The sequence below is a fragment of the Stylophora pistillata genome, chromosome 10 (genome assembly GCF_964205215.1).
Source record: "Stylophora pistillata chromosome 10, jaStyPist1.2, whole genome shotgun sequence".
Taxonomy (NCBI): domain Eukaryota; kingdom Metazoa; phylum Cnidaria; class Anthozoa; order Scleractinia; family Pocilloporidae; genus Stylophora; species Stylophora pistillata.
Window position 1 is genome coordinate 7619369 of NC_142528.1, and position 25269 is coordinate 7644637.

General features: G+C 39.4%; 2 protein-coding genes and 1 long non-coding RNA gene across 6 annotated transcripts; 1 reads left to right on the plus strand and 2 right to left on the minus strand.

Annotated features, from left to right (window-relative positions):
* The first annotated feature begins 5883 nt into the window (after positions 1–5883).
* Positions 5884–17707, plus strand: LOC111333546 (uncharacterized). Of its 4 annotated transcripts, XM_088736481.1 has the most exons (4): positions 5884–6023; positions 6643–6706; positions 14012–14186; positions 16404–17707. In XM_088736481.1, exons 3-4 carry the CDS (start codon positions 14087–14089, stop codon positions 17390–17392), a joined length of 1089 nt encoding a protein of 362 aa, XP_088592607.1. In that variant the 5' UTR covers positions 5884–6023; positions 6643–6706; positions 14012–14086; the 3' UTR covers positions 17393–17707. The 4 variants fall into 4 exon arrangements, with proteins under 4 accessions (XP_088592607.1, XP_088592606.1, XP_088592609.1 ...); XM_088736480.1 differs by lacking the exons at positions 5884–6023; positions 6643–6706 and adding an exon at positions 9018–10321; XM_088736483.1 differs by lacking the exons at positions 5884–6023; positions 6643–6706 and having other exon boundaries at positions 14024–14190.
* Positions 17708–17959: 252 nt separating this feature from the next.
* On the minus strand, positions 17960–19956 carry LOC148721644 (uncharacterized). Its single transcript, XR_015992603.1, has 2 exons — positions 19729–19956; positions 17960–18527 (listed from the first exon to the last, which is right to left on the minus strand). It is a non-coding gene; the product is annotated as an uncharacterized LOC148721644 (long non-coding RNA).
* Positions 19957–20509: 553 nt separating this feature from the next.
* Positions 20510–23985, minus strand: LOC148721645 (uncharacterized). Its single transcript, XM_088736945.1, has 2 exons — positions 23689–23985; positions 20510–21988 (listed from the first exon to the last, which is right to left on the minus strand). The coding sequence occupies exons 1-2, from the start codon at positions 23983–23985 to the stop codon at positions 20804–20806; spliced, it is 1482 nt and encodes a 493-aa protein (XP_088593071.1). The 3' UTR covers positions 20510–20803.
* Between the last annotated feature and the right edge of the window lie 1284 nt (positions 23986–25269).

A 25269-nucleotide genomic window follows, 5' to 3' on the forward strand; every position in this document is an offset into this window, starting at 1 on the left:
AATAATGATCTTAAATTAAATGACGACAAGACTGAATTCCTTATCATTGGCACATCACAACAGCTGGGAAAGCTCGACAATATCAGTATACGTGTGGGCGACTCAGACATACACCCCGTGCCAATTGCGAGAAATCTTGGTTCCTGGTTTGATTCAAGGCTCTCCATGGCAACACACATCACGAAAATTTGTGCCTCTTCATTTTACTACATTTATAATATTCGTCGGATCAGAAAGTACCTTTCACAGCAGTCAACTGAAACTCTTGTCCATGCATTCATAACGAGCCGCCTGGACTATTGTAATGGCCTATTATATGGACTACCGGACTGCTTGTTGAATAAGCTGCAACAAGTACAGAATGCTTGTGCCAGACTGATTCTTAAAGAACAGAAATTTTGTCATATTACGCCCTTAATTTTTAAGTTACACTGGTTACCAATTAGATATAGAATTGAGTTTAAAATATTGTTAATTACTTTTAAGATTCTTAATTTTTCAGCCCCTTCTTATCTATCCTCTCTTATTTCCCTTAGACCCCCCTCCAAATATAATTTAAGAAATTCCAGCGATAAGCTTTTACTTAGCCATCCATCATTTAAATCGAAATCTACACTGGGGGACCGTTCCTTTACCTGTGCTGCTCCGAAACTATGGAACGAACTACCGCTGGATATTAGGAGCGCAGGAACAGTAAATATTTTTAAAGCTAAACTTAAGACTCACCTTTTTCGTAGTGCATTTTTATAGCTTTTTTAGCCATTCTAAGTTTACTTTTAATTGTTTCTTAAAATTATTGTAAGCCTATTTTAATGGTAATTTTTAATCTTGTAATGCGCATTTGAACATTTTATGGAATTTGCGCACTATAAATTTTAATATTATTATTATTATTATTAAATTTCATAATAAAGAGCTAATTTTGATTCCTTTGTCTCGGGTGTGCACGATGAGTTCAGTTGCACTTACTACCGCTTTTCTTGTTGCATTTTGGCCGATACCCGAGATAAAACTACATCCCTAAGCTATCTTTAGTTTACATAACCTAGTATTTAAGAGATTGTCATGCATGACTGATCCGAAACACATTAAAAAGCTAGTTTTGATTCCTTTGTCTCAGTTCGGTTGCATTTATTACCACGTTTCATGTCATATTTTGGCCAATACCCGAGTTTCTTCTCCTAGAAATTATCTAAAGGATCACTTTATCTACTACAACGATTGGGTAGGGAGGAATTCGCCTTTTGCAAGATTAATTACTTTCGAAATGTTCTGGTGGATAACAACTACACCAAAGGACATGACAGGTGATGGTTACAGTTTGACACTGATTACAGTACATATATCTTATTAACCAAGCGCGAGGCCCGTACTGAGAGAATATCGGCCCGAGGTCTTGACAGTACGGACCAAGCGCAGCGAGGTCCGTACAAAAAAGACCGAGGGCCGATATTCTTCCAGTACGGTCCCGAGCAAGCTTGGTTAATAAGAGACTTATTATACGACTGAAGTTCAAAGGGACACAAGTGCGGTATCATTTGGGACCATTCGGGACAGTGCCTGGTCCGATACTTGGAGAATATTGGACCGGCAATAGAGCATTTTGATTGGTTGATTTTAGTTATTGGCCCTCTGACTGCCCGAGTCGTGTAATAATGACTGTTTATGGTTGACTGAATAGGAACTGGTAGCATTTACGCTTTGTTGAACTTAGCAAGATCTCACCGTTTCCACGTTGAATTTTATATATTTTTAGCGATAGCATCAAAACTCGATAACTCAAAATCCTATCGTTACAGCAGTCTTTTCTGCAAGCCTTGCAGAACTGAAGGAGAAAACTGAGTTACTCCTTTTAGTCCTTTGCACTAGCTAGGTGCGGCAAAGGCTCCCCTTGGTCAGTGCTCTGGAGTTTCTTTCCTGTCGAGTAATTTCCTTAGGAAACAAAAAACTAACTTGTGAAAGCAGCATCGAAAGAATCTGCTGTATCACGAGGCGCGATGATCCTTTTATCCGAGATTACAAAGAGAGGCTATCGTCGTCGAGCCAGTGACAGAAAACGAGTGAGTTTATGGTCATCTGACTTAAGTTTCTATCAACAGGGATTTTAAAAGAGAAAAACCTCTTAAGTTTAAGTGCAGCAGTGCCACATTACCTATTTCGCTAACCGGCAATTAACTGACATCAGTGCTGTAAATGAATATTGTGTATGCATCGACTTTCACACAGCGCTTGGATTCCTTACCATCTAACTCGTCAATGTTTCTGTTCTGCAATTTACCTCTTTGCACTACTATCACAATAGCACAGCTATTGCAGCTACTTTTAGTTTCTTGAGTGCAATGGGGGCGCCTATACCTCTTGTTTACTTTCATTCGGCGCTGAAATATATGTTTTCGTTTAAATAATGTTATTGTGTCTGGTAATCCATTTCACGTTTTGAGTGCGTTCAGCTTCGCGTAAGATTTATAGGAATATACAGGATAGCAAAGTGTTAAACATAAAGTAGTAAGTAACATGAGCCACTTACATTTTCAGGGTCATTGAATACGACCATGCCAATAGTGAAAAAATAATAAAACACCATGCAAGTTTAAATCTTTGGTCCTGAAAGTTTTGCACTACTGTGAATAGTACGGATAAGGCAATGACACGCATGAAATTAATTGTGCTATCGAAGGCTTCACTGATTACAATAACTCCGTCCAGATTGTTACAAAAATCAATAATTCGTTCTACTCAATTTGCGTTTTCTTGAGCTGGTGTTGAAGGAAGCTTTTTAAAGATCGATTGCAAGCTTTAGTGATAATGCCATTGTGTCTAGAACTCCTAACTCATGTATTTAGATGCAACATAAACACAAGGTGGCACACCCGAGATTCTGTGAGTTGAACACCTTGTTAATATTAAACTGCTTATTTAAATATTGAGTGGTACATGAAAAATAAAAAAAAATGGTATTTTGATCCAAATGGGCAAATTCAATTAATAATGCCATGGTCTAGAACTCCTGTGTGTAAGTTTGTAGCGGCAACAGAAACAATAGGTGGCACGCCCGTGACTCTGTGAGTTGGATACCTTGGCATCATGAAACTTCTTATCCGCTGATTGGAAAATTAATGGGCATATGTATTTAGTCCAAAGGAGCAAATTCAGTAGATAGTGCCATGGTGTCTAGAAATCCTAAGTGTAAGGTTTAAGATGCAACAGAAACACTAGATGGCACGTCCGTAATTCTGTGAGTTGGATGGCATGGCATTAACAATAACTCACTTGCTCGCTGTCTACAACGTGGTGTTCACTGAACATTTTTTATATTTTTCAAGTAGGGGAGATTTCAATTTTTGCGTTAACGTTGTCCAAGTTATGTTTGGGAACGAGAATTTTGAAATGCCATCAACTACATGGCCAAGACAGAGCAGGATTCTGCACTGCTTGTAAACGTACATACCTTTAAGAAATCGAAAATAGAAATATTGGTTGCAAAGTTCGTCTACAATGAGGTAAATACACACTCAGTATCATGGAGTAGCTACAAACTAGTTTCGTTAGCCTTAAAACGCTCTCTGAGGAGTACGCGTTCAAAAACCAGAGCGTTTTGAATTTTTTTCTTTCAGACAGAACACTACAGTGAAAGTCGAAATGTCAGTGAAATAGCGCTGGATGCCCGTACACCCAACTTTGGATGTCACTTTGAGAAGCATTGCATGACATTCAAGGGAACGGCTGCGAAAGAAACCAGCAGTTTCATAAAATCAGAAAATATGGTGTTCTGATATACTTTTCACCACTACTTCATTTATCTCTTCACAAAGAAACTCCGCTGATGCAGGGTCTTTCGTTCGAGAGTACACATAATTTTTATTGCTTAAAATAAACACGCTGCACAACAGCATATAAGTGACGCGTGCTCAATCGACCTCATCGACCCAAAGATGATTAGCAGTATTTACATTTGCATTTACATTTACACGTTATTAGGTCGGTAAAATCATCAAGATATCACACCAACCGTGGCATGCATACGAAACATGCCGCGGAGAAATCGAATACGAAATGGCGGCGGAGTATGCGCAGTGTGAAAGATTTGCAGACTTTAAAAATGGTTGCCGTACAAAGCTTTATGTGAGAAATAAATAAAATGCAGCTTTATGTTTGGAGATAAAGTGGATAGTCAAAATGTCCACGTCTAAACAATTAAAAAAACAACATAAGCAACACTGACAAGAATTCCTACGATCCCCCGATGTACCAAAGTACGGCCCCGAACGGTCATTTTTTTGACCACTTATGGCCTCTCTGATACTTTAAATCCGCCTGTGTTTACCATTATCCATGTCTCACCACGCCGATGTAAGGTAGTGTTTTCAAATTGTTCACGTCTGAACGTCTTCTGCGATGATCGATTATCCATTTTAGACATATTTCAAGCTAAAGAGAGCCATTTAAGTTCGGCCGAAATAGCTGACAAAATCCCGTGTTTGATGTTTTCCCAGGTATCGACCTCTTTGGGGAAACGAGCGCCTGTGCAAGCAAAAAAATGAGTCGAATTTGGTGAAGTCTTGATACTCACAGGAAAAACAATCGCCATCTTTGAAGGGCTTTGTAACCTAGTTTTTTTAGCGGATTTGCGCTGTTCTGAAGCTGTTCGTCGCATGGAGTGTGCTAATTTTGATTCCGATCTTATGAATTATGCATGTATGCATAATTCTAGTTAATTACATTTCCTGTTGCTCAATAATATCTTTAAAGACCTTTAACTTCCAAAACATAGTAATCTTTTATTTGTGAAAACGCTAATTTCAATTGAAAAATGTCTGACAGACCCCCATTAGAAGTATTTTTTAAGTGGAAATTAAGAATTGAAAGTCCCTCATTAGCATATGCAGCGCCCACGACGTCAACCGCTGAATGTCATCGATTTCTCGGCATGCGTCGCGATCCACATCCGAAGTGACCACATCGATTATAAACGTATTTCTGTTTTGAAAAACGCTGCAGTTAGCGTTTTCCTCGCGCGCCTTTGTTAATTAAACGAATCAAATCGTTCGAACAGTAACGACGGTCTTGCCTACTTGTAAACAAACATGTTTTTAAACTTGACGTTTAACGCGAACGACTGATAAAAGGCAGAAAGAAATCTGACTTTCCGGCTTCGCTAATCCTGTAAACCTGAAATTAACCTAGTAGAACAGTAGAAATGAATGCTTACGATTCGAGTTTTACGCCAACGATATTATTGAACTTGATAGTACCTGATCTTGGGCTCTTTCTGAAAAAAGTTCCCAGCTACAAAAAACTTTCTTCTTTTCTTCGCATTGCAGGCAAACCATTTCAAATGTCACCAACATCTGAATCCATCCTTTGTTACAATTCTAACACGGCATTCAAAGTTTAACAGGTTTTCTTACAATTTTGCCTGCAGCTAAACTGTAGTTAGGTGACTCGTTATACATTCAAAATGACTATTTTTTTCTTTACGAGAGATGATTAACGGCTGATTCAGTCAAAAGTTCCACAGTCAACCACGAAAAATAATTATAAACCGGGTAAATCAGGTATATGATTGAAGCCCAGTATTATAAAGATTTCATGCCCACTTCTTCATCAGTTTATACCACGCCTCGTTAGAGATTTACCGTTAATTTCCAGAATGATCTTTACCCTAAATCCCTGTGGCTAAAAGAGAGCTTTATTTCTTATTACCGTCGTTTTTAGGGTGTAGCTCTACATGATCAACTTTTGATTGTATTGATCTAAACGGTGAAAATGATTTGCAACATCTGTAAACCGATGTATTTCACGCCACACCTTACCTTATAAGGAATGTTAAAAAAAAAATTAAGTATCTCATTATCATTCTGACGGTGTCCTCGCTTTTCGCTTCATCGTTTCCAAAATACAAAGCTTTCCATTTCACTCAAGAATTGAAGTGGGGAAGATTCAACACCGTTTTCCACAGTAGCAGCCAAGTTTGAAAATAATTTCCTATGGCAGCGAATGTGACTCCGTTTAAAGCATTCAAGGTTAGCTGAGAGCTTGTCTATATCTTTTGCGTTCATTGAGTATCTGTGGAAGTGCTAGTGTTTCCGCATAGTTCATCATGTCTTTATCGCATTTTTTTCAACTTTAGTAAGCTTAACCTCCTAAAACATTTGCCTGTAGCGTTACAAGCGATAATAGAGTCCATTGACACTCGTATCATGGTGTCTCAGCAAACCAAATTAGTTCCTCGCATCTACACGTGCACGTCGATCCATACAAGTAGATTGTTTCCTAAAGAAATTCAGTTTGTCCAGTGCTTCGAGTTAGAAGAGAGGGTCTACACTCATTACAAGCTATCTCAGTCATACCAATATGTGCTTGTTTGTGTTGCGATTCTCTTAAAGAAAGCAAACGCAGTTAAGACGAAACATGTCAAAAAAGATGCCATCTTGGATTTATTTCTGAAAACTATAATCGCTGGCGAGAGATGAATACTTTCATAACTTACAAGCAGGCAATTGTCATTTTTAGACGTGTCACTGACTATTTTAAGTGAATCAAATGGCTCATTTTATACTTCTGACCCTCGTGCCAGAAACGGTGATGGTATGCCAAATTCTAATGGCACAGCAACTGTATTTAACATTCTTTTGTTCACAGTGACGGCCAAGTTTGAAAATAATTTCCAGTGGCAGCGAATGTGACTCCGTTTAAAGCGTACAAGGTAAGCTGAGTGCTTGTCTATATCTTTTGCGTTCATTGAGTATCTGTGGAAGTGTTAATGTCTCCTCAAATGAACTGACATATGAGTGTTTTGAAATTATCCCTCTGACGCCAGCACCCACTTTCACATTGAAACTACAAGTCTTAAAATAACAATTACAGGAAACCATCCATAACTGTTATATAATGAGAGTAGTTTCAGCTATCAAAAGCTTGTGACACGAAGCTCGATTCGGCTAAGCAACTTTCTTCCTCGATCGTTTATTTGTCACGCTTCGTTAGAAATTTAGCTTTATTCATTATTATCGGAAACAGCTGTTTTTAGGTTATAGCTCAGTCTCTTGCCTAAAAACATTTCATTATCAACTTTTGATTATAATGACCCAAACGGTGAAAACGATTTGCAACATCATCTGTAAACTGATGTCTTTCACGCTAAACCTTATCGGGTTAGCCGTAAATTTTTGCGCCAACGATATTATTGAACTGAATATTTCCTGATCTTGTAATCTTTCTAAAAGAAGGTTCCCAGCTACAAACAACTTTTTACTTTTCTTCACAATGCAGGCAAACCATCAAAAACGACTCGACTCCAAACGCTTCGGGAAAAAATCAATTAATTTGTTTCACCAATATCTGGTGATCCAGCCTTTATTATAATTCTAACACAGCATTCAAAGTTTAACAGAGGGTTCAACAAACGCTGCCTCATGCATACTAATGAGCTTCTTTTGCACGCGTATGAAGTGCATTTTGAAAAATTGCACGCCTGTGTGCGCCAAGTTTTTTAAACGCACTTTTCGCGTGCGTTTTTGGCAATGTACCTCTGAGCTGCACCGTAGGTTGGGAGAATACACGGTCCCTTCAAGCTTGTGTTTATGCCAGTATACGCCAGAGGTGTCCGCGCTCTGTTCCAGCGACAGGATGTCGGTCAGCTTAGGAAAACACTTGACCTCCCTTGCAAATGATATAATTGTTATTTTAAGACGGTGGAAATTACAATCGGTATGATTTTCATACGATAAGAAAAGTGCAAACGTAGTAATTTTGAAAGACAATAAGTACATGAGTACATCTCAAACGCGTGGAATAAACAACAATAAGAAGCTAACCATTCTTCACTTGCGGAATGTCAGACGAGAAGAATGTGGAAGAATCGTGTCCGGTGCGGAAACAAGCCCTTCAATCATGATTCCTTTTCAGTTTGATTCATTGTCGAGTGGTATGTGTTCGTAACACTGAGCCGTCTTTGAAGCCCGGACGGAGCATAAGGCCAATGGCTTTAGAGAGTAGAATCTCCTATATGTCGACGATCAAAACGCGTCCATTTTGGCCGTACAGAAATACCCTCTTTATGGGCGTTATTATTGTGGCTAACATCATTTGCCGCTCCGGCCACGTAATTGACCGTTTTCACCGTAACGGATCGAGAGAAAGATATTCAGTGGATAAGGTTAAGAAATGGCAATGTTATAAGAGAGAGGTTATGGAAAAACTTCTCTGAGTTTTAGGTCTCTTTATTTTCCCAAATTTGACATATTCGTCGAAATGTTTTGCTCAAATTCACAGAGTCCAGTATTGGGCCGCCATGTCTGTGGTTATCTTTGGTCCACCAAAATGGCGGTTGGAAAAGAGTCAGGTAAAACATCTGGAACTTACCTTGGCCATATAGCCCACCAATTATCTAAACTAAACCAACTAATGTGTACAAAAACTCTTTTCCTAACACTTTTTTTTCTGAAAAGGTTAAAAATTACAAGATAAGTCTATATCTATTTAAAATATCTTTATCTATATATCTATATACAAACACGATCGAAGTTGAATGTCACGCAACCAACATAGCTCTGAACTTCAAAACCAGAAGAAAAAAAAAAAACGCGAAAAAAGCAACAAAAGTGCAAAAATTTTCATTTCGTAAGCACTTTAAAAGCCAAGTCCTAACACAGGTATGGATTTTAGAGACCAGACGAAGAAAATGGTAACTTCGGGGAAATAAAACAACTGACCCGCCGCATTGAAGAAATGATGTCTTTCACGCCACACTTTACCTAACCACTTTGCGTCAAGTTTCTTAAACGCACTTTTCGCGTTCGTTTTTGGCAATGTACCTCTGAGCTGCACCGTAGGTTGGGAGAATACACGGTCCCTTCAAGCTTGTGTTTATGCCAGTATACGCCAGAGGTTTCCGCGCTCTGTTCCAGCGACAGGATGTCAGTCGGCTTAGGAAAACACTTGACCCCCGTTGCAAATGATATAATTGTTATTTTAAGACGGTGGAAATTACAATCGGTACGATTTTCATACGATAAGAAAAGTGCAAACGTAGTAATTTTGAAAGACAATAAGTACATGAGTACATCTCAAACGCGTGGAGTAAACAACAATAAGAAGCTAACCATTCTTCACTTGCGGAATGTCAGATGAAAAAAATGTGGAAGAATCGTGTCCGGTGTGGAAACAAGCCCTTCAATCATGATTCCTTTTCAGTTTGATTCATTGACGAGTGGTATGTGTTCGTAACACTGAGCCGTCTTTGAAGCCCGGACGGAGCATAAGGCCAATGGCTTTAGAGAGTAGAATCTCCTATATGTCGACGATCAAAACTCGTCCATTTTGGCCATACAGAAATACCCTCTTTATGGGCGTTATTATTGTGGCTAACATCATTTGCCGCTCCGGCCACGTAATTGACCGTTTTCACCGTAACGGATCGAGAGAAAGATATTCAGGGGATAAGGTTAAGAAATGGCAATGTTATAAGAGAGAGGTTATGGAAAAACTTCTCTGAGTTTTAGGTCTCTTTATTTTCCCAAATTTAACATATTCGTCGAAATGTTTTGCGCAAATTCACAGAGCCCAGTATTGGGCCGCCATGTCTGTGGTTATCTTTGGTCCACCAAAATGGCGGTTGGAAAAGAGTCAGGTAAAACATCTGGAACTTACCTAGGCCATATAGCCCACCAATTATCTAAACTAAACCAACTAATGTGTACAAAAACTCTTTTTCTAACACTTTTTTTTTCTGAAAAGGTTAAAAATTACTAGATAAGTCTATATCTATTTAAAATATCTTTATCTATATATCTATATGCAAACGCGATCGGAGTTGAATGTCACGCAACCAACATAGCTCTGAACTTCAAAAACAAGATACGTATTTAGACCGCTTTATGCCTGATGAAGATTAAAAAAAAAAAAAACGTGAAAAAAGCAACAAAAGTGCAAAACTTTTCATTTCGTAAGCACTTTAAAAGCCAAGTCCTAACACAGGTATGGATTTTAGAGACCAGACGAAGAAAATGGCAAGTTTGGGGAAATAAAACAACTGACCCGCCGCATTGAAGAAATGATGTCTTTCACGCCACACTTTACCTAATAAGGAGTGTTAAAAAAAGGTATCTCATTATCATTCTCAAGGTGTTGCCGCTTTTCGCTTCATCGTTTCCAGTTTACAAAGCTTTATTTGTTTCGAGTCTCACTCAGTTAACTCGATTGTTTCCATTTCACTCAAGAATTAAAGTGGTGAAGATTCAACACTGTTTTCCACAGTGGCGGCCGAGCTTGAAAATATTTTCCAGTGGCAGCGAATGTGACTCCGTTTAAAGCGTACAAGGTAAGCTAAGTGCTTGTCTATAACATTTAGTATCTGTGGAAGTGCTAGTGTTTACACAAAGTTCATCACGTCTTTATCGCATTTTTTTCAGCTTTAGTAAGTTTAACCTCCTAGTACATTTGCCTGTGACGTTATAAGCGATTTGATTAACACTAATACCATGGTGTCAGTAAAGCAAAAAAGTGCCTGGCGAAGCTCCAGTTGGTTTGAACCTAGATAATTCGACTGTTTCCATCTTACTAGTTGATTTTGTTTCAGTAAACGATGAAAACAATTTGCAATTCAAACAATTTTTTTCTTAGACTTGCTTCAACAAAGTGTTCGTTGCCATTGCAATTGGAAACTCTCCGCACATCATGTCTTGCTGTTTTAACAATAGGGCAACATACTTCGGCGAATCATTATAAAAAAAGCTTGAGAGATATTATTCTTTTTCCGGCTGCTTGAGTAAGGCCCTTACAGTCACAAAATAGATTATAATACTGAACATCGATATAATATCATTTGACCAGAAATTTCTCTTAAACACGTAACAAATACTATCCAAAGATTCTCGATCACGTACAAATAGATAAATACAAACGATCTATAAATATAGAAAGAGTCCCCATGACGGAGAAATCGAGCCTCAGACCTTCGGATTTCCGCGCTCTGATGCTCTACCACTGAGCCACAGAGACTAAACAAGTCTCATTGCGAAGTTCATATTTGACGCGCGGCCTGCATATTGCTAGTGCTAGGATTGGCAATGTAGAAACCGTCATGTTTTGTAAAGAAATATATGTTATTCACCAGCATAGGTCGGTCCGTATTGGGAAAAACTGTGCCCGAGGTCTTCGCTACAACCCGAGGCCTACGGCCTCGGACGGTACTCAAGACAGACGGCACAGTTTTTCCCAATACGGACCAACCTATGCTGGTGAATAACATTTCTATTCTTTTCCGACACATAACAAAATGATTGCCAAAAGAACCTGAATGAGTTAGGGCTACAATTACGAGTTTAATTACGGGAAAATCCTCCATAACCTTAACAATTTGTTAGCGAGTGGATGATAAAGAATACAGACGTTATTCAAATTAAAGAGAAAGCTTTCACCGAAATATTTTTCATTTGTAAATGTAACTGAAAAGGCTTCCGAGCAAACTTCGGAAACATTTTTTGACAAGTAACTGTCACCATGTGATACCTGTCAATTGAAGAAGAAAAAGAGCGTACGCTTTCGAATAAACAACAGTACTGGTGTGACAAACACATACGAGGTAAATGACAATGCGACGATGTCCTCGTAAAAAAAAAAAAAAAAAAAAAAAAAAAACACTCAGAAATCTTATGGAAAGTATTATTTATTTGCAACGACGATTATAATAAAGTTCAGATATAACGCGTGCTGTCATTGGTTGAAAGGGCGTGCTCTATCAGAGTTCAAAATAAAGTTCAGATATAACGCGTGCTGTCATTGGTTGAAAGGGCGTGCTATATCAGAGTATAGAGCATGCCGACGACACTGTTGTTCGCTTTGAAAATAAAGTTTGTTTGGAAATTGCAAGTAATGTGTGGGGAATTTAACGGATTCTTTATTACAAAACAAATAGAGAAACCTTCACTGTGCTCTGTTCTGTAGTAAAGCACTTAGGAAGCAGCTAGAGCACTCAATAACACGAAAGAAGTGGGGAGAAACACTCGACTACGTCTCGTGTTTCTCCCCACTTCTTTCGTGCTCTAGCCGCTTCCTGCGTGCTTTACTACAGAACAGAGCACAGTCAAGGCTTCTTTATTTGTTAATTAATCTTCGAAGATTTACCTCTGTTCCGTTTTAGAACATAGCTAGCAGAGTTGCGCAATCAAATTCATTATACGTGAGCGTGCTCAAAATCCCGATAGTGCACGCTGATAGCGTCAGCAAATCCGACTTCGCCAGAAATTTTTCTTTTCGCGCGAGCGGCCATTGTTAGCGCGGGGAAAAATAATATATCTCGCGACAATAATGCATACAAACAGAAATTAGGCCTACTAGTCCGAAAACCAAGACAATGTTTCGACCTTTTCCCTTGGGTTAGAGTTCTTAAATGAGGCAGAAAAAGAGAAGAAGAAAGGAAAAGGAGACTCGGCATCAGCGCCGTCACGATTCGCCTCAACTGATATTGTTGTCCGTTTTTCGCGTCGGATTTGATGCACAATTCCACCGGCTATGTTCTAAAACAATTGGTTCATGCTTTCAGCGGTTCACTATCGAGTTATGGAGCACGTGGGAAGTTTGAAGAGCACTCAAGAAGCTAGAGTTTCCCTCGGCTATTGCCTCGGGCAACTCTTACGCTTCTTTCGTGCTCTCCAAACTTCCCGCGTGCTCCATAACTCGATAGTGCATGCTAAAGCATGAACCAATTATTAATCAAAATGTCACGGAAAGTCAAATCGTAAGTGAATGCAAATGTGTGTTTTGAGTTGTTAGTCTGCTTGTTCGTTTTCTACAATGGGGTGTGTAAATCTGTTTTTCTTCGACTAAAAAGCTGAAGTCAGTGAGACTCTTTCCAGCTAGACACAAGGGGATTTAATGCGACTTTTATTCATCACATTCCTCCGGTTTCTGATGAGAAATTAACGGTAGAAATGTCTAAATTCAAGGGATTTGCAAGAATAGGCGAAAGTGTATTTGTAGAAGAACTCAAAACTTCGCTCAACGTTTCACAAACGGACAAATTTTGTTGAAGAATTCAGGTGTTAACGAATGAGAGTCACATTGTTTAACGTAATTGTTAGCTGCAACCAACTCTCGTTGTAACTTTCTGAGTTACTTCTTGTGATAAAATATTGTTTTTAGGCCGCGTTTCAATCGTTTTAAAAACAAATTTAGTATCACCAAATTTATTTCGAAATCAATTTTTGCAGAATAACCATAGTGATTTGAGAGCGAGAGAGAAGAAAGAATGAATATTATTTATCGCCAAAAGGTCTGACCGAAGTCTTTGCCCAAAAATTCTGCCCGCGCGGCCGGCAAAATGAGACATATTTTTGAAAACCTGCAACGAAGCTTGAAATTTTCTGCAAAGTGACTCGAGCGAAACGGATACCGTCCGCGGTGAGCGGCCGGATGAGGAGAATACTGCCCGCTCTCGGAAGCAATCGTATTACAGGATTTGTAGAATACCGCCCGCTCAAGAACTGAGAAAAAAATAATAAGAAAGATCTTTTTTCCTCGCTCGTGACTAGACGAATAACATCTTACTATGTTTCTTTGCCGAGCTCAAAAATACAGATACTCTAACAAGCCTATTGCAACACAGTCCTAATCTGTAAGTCGGCACGTGGGCAATACAGGTCTCGGAAAAAACATATTTGTCGATGGACTATAATGATTGAGTTTCATTGAGAAGATGTTGGAATCTTTTTCAATTAACTAAATTAACCTCTAATAACTCTCATCGTCTAAGCATCAGTATCTCTCGTTTCTGAGAGGGTAATTGGAAAACTTTTTTTTAGGAATTATTGATTGTGATCTCCACAACAAAATTTCTTTTCCTTGAAAAATGTTCTCACCTTTTCTCGATTTTTCCTAAACCAGAGACTCATAAATTTCAATTATACATCCAAACCAGCTGGATACAAGCCTTCGTTCTTAGACTAAATATGTAGTTGTCTGAAGTAGTGGAGGAATCAAGTGGTGATCGATTTGTTTGCTCAATCGACAGGGAGAAGCCCTCAGAAGATTTGTCCAATTATTAACGCTATACGCCATTCTAGAACCCGTGAACTGGAAGTGTGCTATGTCAGATAACATACTCTGCGGCAATATTTCGATGTCAAATCGAGGGCTGGCACTTTTCGTTGTTCTAGTGATGTCGTTGGTATATGGCACCATTTATGGTAGGTGAGATTTAAATAAATGTTGGTAATACTTCCATTATTACCGACACGAATATAGAACAAGGTTCTACACTATCTGAATGAAAAAACAACGTTTGTTCCAGAATTAAAAATCGAGGAGACAATCTAGTAGGTGTAGCAGGTGTAGTTTAGTGTTGTGTGGTGTAGTAGGTGTAGTTTGATGTAGTATACGTAGTTGTAGTTTGTGTAACGATAGGATTTTAAGTTATCGAATTTTTTGTGCTAGCGCTAAAACTATGTGAAATTTAACGTAGAAACCGCGAGATTTTGCTAAGCTCAGCAAAGCGTAAATGCTACCAATTCCCTTTCAGTCAGCCGTAAAACAGTTGTTATTAGATCATAACTGTAACTATATATAGTGTTAAATTGTAACCGTTACCTGCCATGGCCTATTGTGTAGATGTTATCCACCCGAGCTTTTCGAGAGTGATTAATCTTGAAAAAGGCGAAATTCCTGCCTAGCCAATCGTTGTAGTAGATTACGTGATTCATTAGAAAATTCATAGCCTTACCTAATCCTTTGTTCTTTAGGCTTAAATAAAGATATTTATCGTTAGAGCTTTCTTTGGTCAAGCCAGGTCAAGCCAGGTCGAGCCAGGTCGAACCTTGTCAAACTCAGTTCGGTCAAAAACCAATCAGTTCAGTAGTGCTTACAAAATAAATCTACTTAGGAGCCAACCTTGTTGTTGTTTGTTGTTAGTCATTGTCTCAACGATGGTAAACAGCCGTAATAGATTCCGGCCTTCCCGCAGCCAGCGAGTGCCCCCATGAAGGCCTTTTCGCAGAGGAAGTTTATCGAATTGTTCCCTGTTCGTCCCTTTATTTGTGAAGGCAAAAAGCCTTCTTTTCACACTTGGTGCAGTTCGCTGTAGTTTGATGTAGTTTAGTGCAGTTTGGTGTAGTTTGGTGTGGTAGTTGTAGTTTGGAGCAGTTTGGTGAAGTAGGTGTAGTTTGGTGTAGTAGGTGTAGTTTGGTGTAGTAGGTGTAGTTTGGTGTTGTACGTGTAGTTTGGTGTAGTAGGTGTAGTTTGGTGTGGTAGGTGTAGTTTGGTGTAGTTTGGTGTTGTACGTGTAGTTTGGTGTAGTAGGTGTAGTTTGGTGTAGTAAGTGTAGTTTGGTGTAGTTTGGTGTTGTACGTGTAGTTTGGTGTAGTAGGTGTAGTTTGGTGTAGTTTGGTGTTGTACGTGTAGTTTGGTGTAGTAGGTGTAGTTTGGTGTAGTTTGGTGTAGTAGATGTAGTTTGGTGTAGTTTGGTATAGTTTGATGTAGTAGATGTACTTTGGTGTAGATTGGTGTAGTTTTGTGCAGTAGGTGTAGTTTTTTCCCACGCTGTAACATCAACCAACGTTTCCGCCATATTTATGTTTGGTTATGTCTTGTTGTTTCCAGAAATATTTCCAGACTTTACAGCAATGATGCTGAGATACCAGGTCTCCTATTCAGAGACTTCATATGATTTTTTTTAAGTTTTGCTTTTCAATCCGACCGAACTACCTAATACGAGGAAACGCATTCGATGCTAAACGACGAAAAAAAAGGGAGATGGCTCATCCTTAGAACAAACAAGATCTCCACAACAAGGCATTCTTGACTAAAAACAAGATATCTTTTTTCGGTGTCAACCAATCCAACAGATTTTTGAGAACTGCGCCTTGTAGCTTACTTGTGCAGCTAGCAGTTTCCTAAGATGTCCTCAGAATTACATGATTTTCCTGCTTCGCTCCGGAACATATCTTTTCGCCAAAGGTTAGCTTTGTGCAATTTTCGATGTCAAAGAAGACATAAAGTTCAGTTATGCGATATCAAAAACTCCATAGGGATTGACCACTTTTTATCGTCGAGGGTTCAGTGGGGGAGGGGGGGACTGAGAGGATTATGGTTGTGTCGTAATAGAAATAACAAGGAGTCCATCACTTGGAGCGTTCAACCGCCCTTTGTTTATGTCACGGTGTTTTCGCAAACAAGTCTATTATTAGTTTGAACTGACCGCGAAATGGGATTCTCCACGGAGGCGCTTCGACCAATCCCGATTAGCGCGTAGTTGATTTATAACTTGACTCGTGATAGATAATGACCAGTCCCTTCGCGGGTTAAAAGGCTTCCATTACAGCGTACTCACAAGGAATGGATGAAGAAGAGGGCGTCTTAAACGCCCCCTTTTCTTTTCACGTTTTCGCTTATATCTTTTGTTTTCGCAGGCTTTGTTCCAATCTCTAGAAACTATCTGGTCCCAGAAAAAGTAAATTATGATCCTCCACCAGCTGTACGCAATGAAGAAAACTCTTCCTGCCTCCGCAATGCGTTTTCAGACATTGTGCTTGTAGTTGTGTTCAACTTTCCTTTCTACTCAAGTATCCCAACACTCTCAGGCCTTTATAAGAATGCATTTCCAACGATCATGTTTTGCGGACCAACTGAGTCAAGAGAGCACAAAATCGAGTTGGTTCAATCCATTTTCAAAGGATACTTCGGCTATATGTGCATGTCACGTGCCATGGAAAAATATCCGGGATACGAGGGATATTTACTCATCGGCGATGACGTAATACTTAACTACTGGAATTTAATTGGAATGGACCGTAACAAAATCTGGGAAGGGCCAAAAGTTCCGATTCTATCAGAGTATACCCAGCCTGAAAAATGGTCTTGGTGGAATTCCATTTATGGAAAGAGCTCTTGTGAGAAGGCATACGAGGAGATCTGGGTTCTATACAACTCCTCTACAACTGAAACGTTTTCGACGATGAGCAGTCTATCAGTTAATGGGACTGTCCATTCCCGTGGCGTGTTAGGGGACATCAAAGGGTCGATTGATCTTTCCAAACAGAACAGGAACTGGACATTTCTTTGCCCTCGGGGTCGCTCAGACATATTTTACCTTCCTCGAAAATTTGTGGATGAATTCAAAACACTGTCTGATATCTTCTACAAGTATCGTACGTTCTTGGAAATTGCAGTTCCTGCAATGTGTCGAATAATTGACAAGGAGGAAAATTTTGAGTATATCCCTGGGATTTACATGCCCGGGGTAGGAGACAAACAGTCTGACTTCCTGTGGAAAACATATAACACCACCTTGGCGTTTATCCATCCTTTTAAACTAGGTTATGAACACGATGGAGCCCTGAATAAGGCATTGCTAAAAAACTGGATCATGGAGTATAGTAATAGTTTGAGTATATGCTAAAGAAAATTTATTGCATGAGTTTTGTCCAAAGATATGCAGTCACACGTCCAGCATCTTCTAGTTTTTCGTGAGTTACGACGACGGAAAATCGATAGAAAGTACAATGGTAAGTAAACGGCAGATTTATCACAAATGGCAACTTTGGTATAACCGACCAATGACATTCAATTTCGAAAGATATCGTCGTTAGATTCTTGTGTCCCACGAAGAATTTTTTTGTCAATCAACAGCTGGACGGATACAGTCGTAAAATGTTTATTAACGGCTGACATCAGAGCTTCATAGAAAATAATGAGTTATTTAGTACTATATGGAGCCCTTGAGAGAATGTTTTGTTAACTAGCCCCAGCAGCGAGATTTCTACCTTCTTCGCTCGTTAATTGACGCAATTTAGCCTGAAAAGTGTTCATGCCCTATTGGTTGTTGACAGCTTGACCTTTTCAATAATATCAATAATTCAATGGAGTTCATGAAAAAGATAAATACAGTCTATGTGCCGTATGCTTGGAGTGCCAAACTTGGAAAAAGCCTTACGATATATGTGAATCACAATTACAAAGCTTCGATCACTTGTAAAAGATGTTTAAGTCTGAACAATACTATGAAATAAATACATCACAGATAAAGAAGCTATAAAGCGCAGACAAAACTACATCTCTAAGCTATCTTCAGTTTACATAACATAGTTTTTTTAAGAGATTGTCATGCACGATTAATCCTAATGACACATTAAAAAACTAGTTTTGATTCTTTTGTCTCAGGTATGCAAGAGGAGTTCAGTTGCATTTATTACCACGTTTCATGTTGTATTTTGGCCGATGCCCGAGTTTCTTCTCCAAACATTTAAGGTACTGACCCTCAACACAAGCGCCATTGGAATCTGGCACCCATTTAATTATTAAATTCCTCCCATTATCTAAATTGAATTGATCTTTAACAAATTTATCAACATTCAAATTTTGGTATTTGTGTTCCCTGAGCCGCCTTCGAATGTTGTTTGAATGACCCACGTAGATATGTTCGCCCTCTAAACCTATGGTATAAATCCCTTTCGCTTCTGGTGCTTCACCGAGATCATTGGCGTAGGATTTCCAACCGCTTCCTTGATCAGACTTTGACAGATACTTGCGGCCATCTAAAGAGTAAGAAAGTTTAGAACCTCTTGAGTTCTGTCAAAAAACATCATGTTTTTGGGTCAAGAATCGTCAGTGCTAAGGACAACAATGTAATTTCGAGTTAAAAAGGGGCAAGTTTCTAAAGAAACTGTGGTGTTACGTCGGTGGGAGTACCAAGGTAATTTGGGTTTTATCGACTGAGATGATAATGTAATTTGGCCACCGTGAAGAGTTTGAAAGCTGACGTTTCCAGCGCTAGCCCTTCGTCTGAGAGCTAAACCTCGAAACGTCAGCTTTCAAACTCTTCGCAGTGGCCAAATTACATAATCATCCTAGTTGATAGAATTCAACTAACTCTGGTTAGTGAGACTTACTCAAAATACATGTCATGTTCGGGGAAAAAGAATTCAAAGACACCAATCACACTGCTATGTTCTCAACGGTTTGAGCTCCAGGTGTTTTCCCATAAATTTAAACTGTTACGCTTACAACATTTTTTATTTGATTTGAAAAAGCCGTGTACTGTTATAAGCAAACAAAGGAAATCTTCTGCCAGCCGATGTTCAGAGGAAACTATGAGAGATGAGATGAATAGAGATCAACATCGAGAGATAAGGGGACTATATGTTTTGACGCCTAAATCTTAAGAATGAGTTACGCTTCGTGTCCATGAAACAAGCCCTTGTTTTCACAAAAAAGAACAGAAATTCACGCAAACATACTGCAAACGTACCAATGAACGCCGCTTTATGAATTTTGTCAATCGAGGACGATTTCTTACTTCCCCTGAGCATGTCATTATAGCAGTAATTATCGCAAAGTATTTCCGTCCCCTGACAACATTTCAGTTGAAATCACTGAAGCTTATATCTGTACATAAATAGACAGAAGTCGATAAACATAAGCTAAGTGCGCGAATTAAGAGCTTGCTGCTTTCCTCTTTGACGGAGAATTAGCTATTTCCCGTCCAAATGAACGACAGTGGCCCAAAAATATATCAAAGCTTATATTCTATTGAAGCTTAGTTTTCTTACTTGGACTGTGTTTGTACAAGTTCAGAGTGTGCTGAGACTAGCTTGGTTTCCCTTTGAATATCGATCCTGCAAAAAGAATTTAAACTCATTCCACTAACTCAATAAAGACGATCGGCGAGCAAAAATACGAAGAGGAACTCATGATCGAGAAGTAGAGTGTAAATGAAATCAAACGGAGATATCTCACCTCAAACTCAAGTAATTCTGCACTGTTTGCTTCTTCGCTGATTTGAATCTTCGCGCCGAAGCCCCAAATACATATACCACACGACGATGTCCTAATTTTGACTGATTGCAATGAGGGAAATATACCTTATAAGTTGTTCATCTTTACATCAAGGGAAATTTCCGTTCAAAACTGAAAGTGCTGGCTCAGCAGATTCCTTTCAGAAAATGATGTAACCTTCTCCAATAGCATATTAGGTAGCTTAAGATACAGACGTTTTCGGGGCGACGGCGACGTGACAACCCAGATAGACTGGGCCAGAGGTTGCTGCTCTAATTTAAGTTGTTAAGATTCTGATGACGGCCGGCCTTTGCGACTTCGTCGAGTTTAATTGAAAATTAAACGAGACTTACCTGTAAGTTGAAGTTTGATTGGAATTCTATCGAGTCATCAAACTGCACCAAGGGATCACATGAGATAGCTAGACGCATGCGCATAACCAGTATTTCCATCCGAATGTGACAGTCTGATCACCATGAAGTAGATTGTATAAGAACTGTAAAGTCAATAGCACTACAAATAAATGGGTGGGTAAAATCAAATTTAAGTATGATTTGTTGCCCAAGGAAGGGCATGTGATCCCTTGGTGTAGTTTGATGACTCGATAAAATTCCAATCAAACTTCAACTTACAGGTAAGTCTCGTTTAATTTTTCAATTCTATCTCGTCATCACTGCCCCAGGGATCCCATGAGATTTCAAAGCCAAGACAGTCACACGAGGAACAAACACTGAATGATGAATCACTTTAATCAGTTTATTAACTGAAACGTAGTAAGTCAAACAGATTTACATGACAAATATCAACTGAGGCTATACGTATCTTCCCCACAATAAAAGGCATGAGGAACGGAGCAATGAGTGATGTAGGTATTACAATCTAAGTATCAATTGGAACCTAAAACACCATATGCAGGTGTATGTAACATTAAAGTAATGTTAAGAAAAATAAATGTTAAATAAAGTTTCTGTCTACAAGATGTTTCGTTAAGGCTAGTAGTACAAAAAACCATTTGCCAACAAGTCCAATTTCAGGACTAAACAGTCTTGAGAATAGCGGACGCAAATGTGGAGGATTCCACAGGTTTGTCATAAAACTTATCAAAACATCTCAATGATGACCACCCAGCAGTTTTCAGGATTTTTTGAATTGGAACAGAGGCTGTTTTAGCCTTTGAAGTAGCTGCTGCTCGTGTACTGTGTGGCTTAAATATTGTTGTGTCTACCCCTGCAGAGGTCATGACAGTGCGAATCCACCTAGAAAGAATCTCTCTGGACACCCGTTTACATGGCTTAGTAAAACTGACAAAAAGTTTAGTTTCCGTACCCCTGAGAGGCTTTGTTCTCTTGAGATATTCTTTTAAGCAAGTACAAACACAAAGAGATGGATTGGCTGGGTATGCTCTCAAAACAACTGTAGGAGCTTTGTAGCCTGGCCTGCTCTGTTTGATATGGGCAGTAAGCAGGAACTCGTAGCCATCAGGAAGGTCTTTCATACAGCCTGGTCCAAAATCAAGGATGTGAAGACTCTTTCCTCTTTGTGCAGACACCAGAGCTATCAACATAATCAGCTTGTGGGTCAACATTTTGAGGTCAAGGCCATCCACAGGGCTTTTGGAAGCCAGATAATTTAACACTGGTTGAACGTCCCAAGTAGAGTGGTACCGTGGAACAGGTGGTGAGCCTTTGTATATGCCTTTCATAAATCTAGAAACAAGTGGGTGGCAACCAATAGTATTTTGGTCTTCAGAAAGGGTAATTGCTGATATGGCACTACGAGCAGTGTTAATGGTAGTGTAGCTCAAGCCCTTCTCATGCAGGCTGACCAAGAAATCCAATACTGATGTTAAAGGTGGGTTATAGGGATCAGCCTGTCGTTCACAACAAAAGTCAATCCACTGCTTGATGTACAGTTTATATTGTTTCTGCGTCCCATCCGACCATGACTGCAAGATGATTGTTGCAGCCTTCTCTGATATGTTGCGCAGCTGGAGGCTTTTCCCGAGACCTTGCAAGCTATCAACTTTAGCTGCTTGCGAAGGGGGTGTAGAGCATTGTTGTGAGGTTGTGTCAAGAGATAGTCCAGCTGAGGCAGCAACACTGGGTTGTCTATTAAAAGGTGAAGGAGCGTTGTAAACCAAGGTTGTGTCTGCCAGAAAGGGACTAAGATTACACCAGTAGCTTGATCCTGTACTATTTTTTGCAGACAAGTTGTTATCAGGCTGAAAGGTGGAAAAGCATAAAAATAATGTTCTTTCCATTGCATGAATAATGCATTTACATATTTTGCATTAGGGTCGGGTTTGCAAGACACATACGTAAGTATTTTAAAATTAAGTCGGGAAGCAAAAAGATCTATTTTAAAAGGGCCCCACATTTCATTAATGTGATCAAACACATCTGGATGTAGAGACCATTCAGTGGAGGTGTGGAATACTCTAGATTCCGAGTCAGCTACTACATTGATGGAGCCTGGTATGTGGCAGGCACTGAGCCAAAGTTCCCTTTCAATACACCACAGCCAAATTTTCCGGGCCATGTTGCAATTTTCAGATTGGATACCCCCCATTGCATTGATATAAGCTACTGTAGTAGTGTTATCAGATTGAATCCTGATGTGCTTCTGTCTCACGTGATGACACAGAGACTTGAGACCTAACCAAACTGCTTTTAGCTCCAGGTAGTTAATATGAAACCCTTCCTCCTCTAAACTCCAAGGACCACCAGTTTTCTGTTCCCCATACACTGCCCCCCAGCCCTTAGTTGAGGCATCTGTTGTCAGGGTCATGTCAGGGTTAGGCTGAACAATCTTCTTAAAAGAAGAGTCCACGTTCTTTATCCACCAAGACAAATCTACTTTGGCATCCTTAGACAAATATAATGGCCCATCATAATTACCCTTGCTAGCCTGCAGTGCAAGGACCTTATTCTTTTCTAGATTCCTGTAATACAATTCTCCAAATTGCACTGCAGGTAGACTTGAGACTATCAAGCCAATGACGTGGGCAGTTTCTCTGACGGTCACCTCAGTTTTGAGTAGTAAATTCTGACAGGCTATACGCACGCGTGCAGCTTTGGTAGGGGAAAGTCGAATTGTCATAAGAATACTGCTAAGTAAAATCCCAAGAAATTCTATTTCTTGTGTGGGAATAAAAACTTATTTCACAGGATGAATTACGAATCCCAGGTTTGGGAATGTGTCAATCGTGTCCTGGACATTCCTCTTACAAGCAGCGTAGTCATATCCTAATAAGAAAGAGTCATCTATGTGCCCCATGCAAAGATGGCCCATTGATCTGATATGAGAGTAAACAGGTTTTAAAATTTTTGTGAACAGCCTGGGGGCACAAGCGAGGCCATTGGGTAGGCATGTGTATTCATAATAACTTCCTTGCCACTCAAATTTTAAATATTTCCTGTCCTCTTTAGCAACAGGGACAGAATAGTATGCGTCCTTTAGGTCAACTGAAGCCATAAAGCACCCCGGACGCATGAGTTTAAGAGCTGTTTGAATAGTGTCCATTTTGAAATGGTGGTACGAGACAAATTCATTAAGAGGTTTGAGATTTAAAATCATTCTGTAGCTGCCATCTTTTTTAGGCCGCACAAATATAGTTGAGAGGAAGTCCCCCTCTACATATTCAGTTTTTTCCAAAACTCCTTTACGGAGAAGTGTAGATATTTCTTCACTTATTATCTCCCTTTCACCAGGTGAGAAGTGGAATTGTTTTGGTGGGTGAGGTTGGACGGGCGTATTAGCTTCAAACTCAATATGGTAGTGCTTTATGGCATCAAGTATGACGTGGTCATTTGTCAAAGATTCCAAGGAACCAACATGGTCCTTCAGCTGTCCTGTTGAAAAAATACGGACCATTTGATGCAAATAATCCCCATCCATAAATGATTTAGGATGTGTCCTCACCTGGTTATCGTTTAATCTTTGTTGTTGGATTGGCTGGGTTTTTTCGGGGCACTCTTGTGTCCCCGGCTGTACCCTAAAAAAGGGCGTGTCTGAGATGTTTTCTGACACATTATTTAACGTGGCAGTAATATTTAGTTGTGCATTTCTCGTGTTTAAGTCTTCCTTTTCTGCCTCCTCGTCTGATTCAGGACGAAGGAGGATGTCGTCTTTAAGACTGGCGAGTGTCGCTGTCTGCTTTTCTGAAGCTTTGGGCAATTGTGCCAAAGTATCGTTAAGTCCTCTGAGGATCGCCGCCATGGTGATTTAGATGGTGATTTAGATGTGATTTAGATTTAAATCACATTTGTGATTTAGATGGAGCTAAAGAGCGGCCGTCCGTGAATATCGCCCGGAGGTGTGCAATATGAAAAAATTGAAAATCCCCAAACTTTGCCAGAATATAGGTCTTGATGAACTATTTCTAGAAAAAATACTTTGAGTTCAATTGCATTTTTATTTTTCGCGAACGGCGGCAAGATCGGTTTTGTGGCTCTCACGTCAGCTTCACGAGGTTTAGACAACCGTTATTTGAACGTCGCTTGAAAATAAAAAAATCAGTAAATGTGACCAAATATTTTCCAAATGAAAATAACACGTAATTACAAACAATCTGAAGTGTTCTTTGTTCGATTCCGTTGCAATCTAAATTTTTGGGGAATTTTTGGTTTTTTCCAATATTTCACTCATTTTGGCGGACAAAAAATGGCAAAATTGATAGGGTAAAATCGCACCTTGGTACATGGCATGGGGTTATATCAAGTTAATCCAGTGAAAGAACAAGGTTTCTTCTTCAAATAACTCCAATAAAATTTTTGGGCTACTCAAACTACGAAATTTTAGGACCCCAAACAAAAGTGACTCAGAGGTCAAAACGCGCCATTCCTTGTCACGCAATTGCAGGTGAAAAATCAACAATGCGCACTTGGAAAAGATAACAGACCGCTTCGGGAGCGAAATATCGTTACCAATCTGAATAAAAAGTTAACTTTGATCAACATTTGTCTTTTCTGCTGCTCAGGTTACCTGAGATTTAAATTTTTAGCACTTATCTTTGAAACAAAACATGCCAAAATGCAACATCGTCCAGTTCGAAGCGGCCCGAGGACGGACTACAAACCGTAAAATAAATACGTTTACCATATTTACACTTTCATTTAAGTTTTGTCTATAAATTTGTACATACCATGCATTAGCGCCAAATATTGATTGTGTATTCGCCGCGTGAACTGCCCTCCGCTGTCTCGAAATGTTCTGTAAGGATTGCGTGACAGGCGGACTCAAGTCCTGGGCCACAATTGCAAGAACAAGCGTCTACCACAAACACTGACACTCTTCCTTTATATTCAGTATTATTTCTTTGGGAACGTTGAATCATGCTTGAACGCTTTTTGAAGGACTCATGTATGAAAATGCTTGTAATAACTAAAAGCAAGTCTTTATCCGCTGTCGTCGCTACGGTCAACAACCTATACTTTTATTAATTAATGCGGGGAATATAACTCGGGAAAAAAAAAACTGAAGCAAAACTACATGTACAAGGCC

Excerpts from the sequence above, each read along its gene's own strand:
- LOC111333546 (XM_088736481.1), top strand. The coding sequence starts at position 14,087 with ATGTCAGATAACATACTCTGCGGCAATATTTCGATGTCAAATCGAGGG. Across the intron at positions 14,187-16,403 it reads GGTATATGGCACCATTTATG|GCTTTGTTCCAATCTCTAGA; the intron begins GTAGGTGAGATT and ends TTGTTTTCGCAG.
- LOC148721645 (XM_088736945.1), bottom strand. The coding sequence starts at position 23,985 with ATGGCGGCGATCCTCAGAGGACTTAACGATACTTTGGCACAATTGCCC. Across the intron at positions 21,989-23,688 it reads AAAGATTAAACGATAACCAG|CCTGATAACAACTTGTCTGC; the intron begins GTGAGGACACAT and ends TCCACCTTTCAG.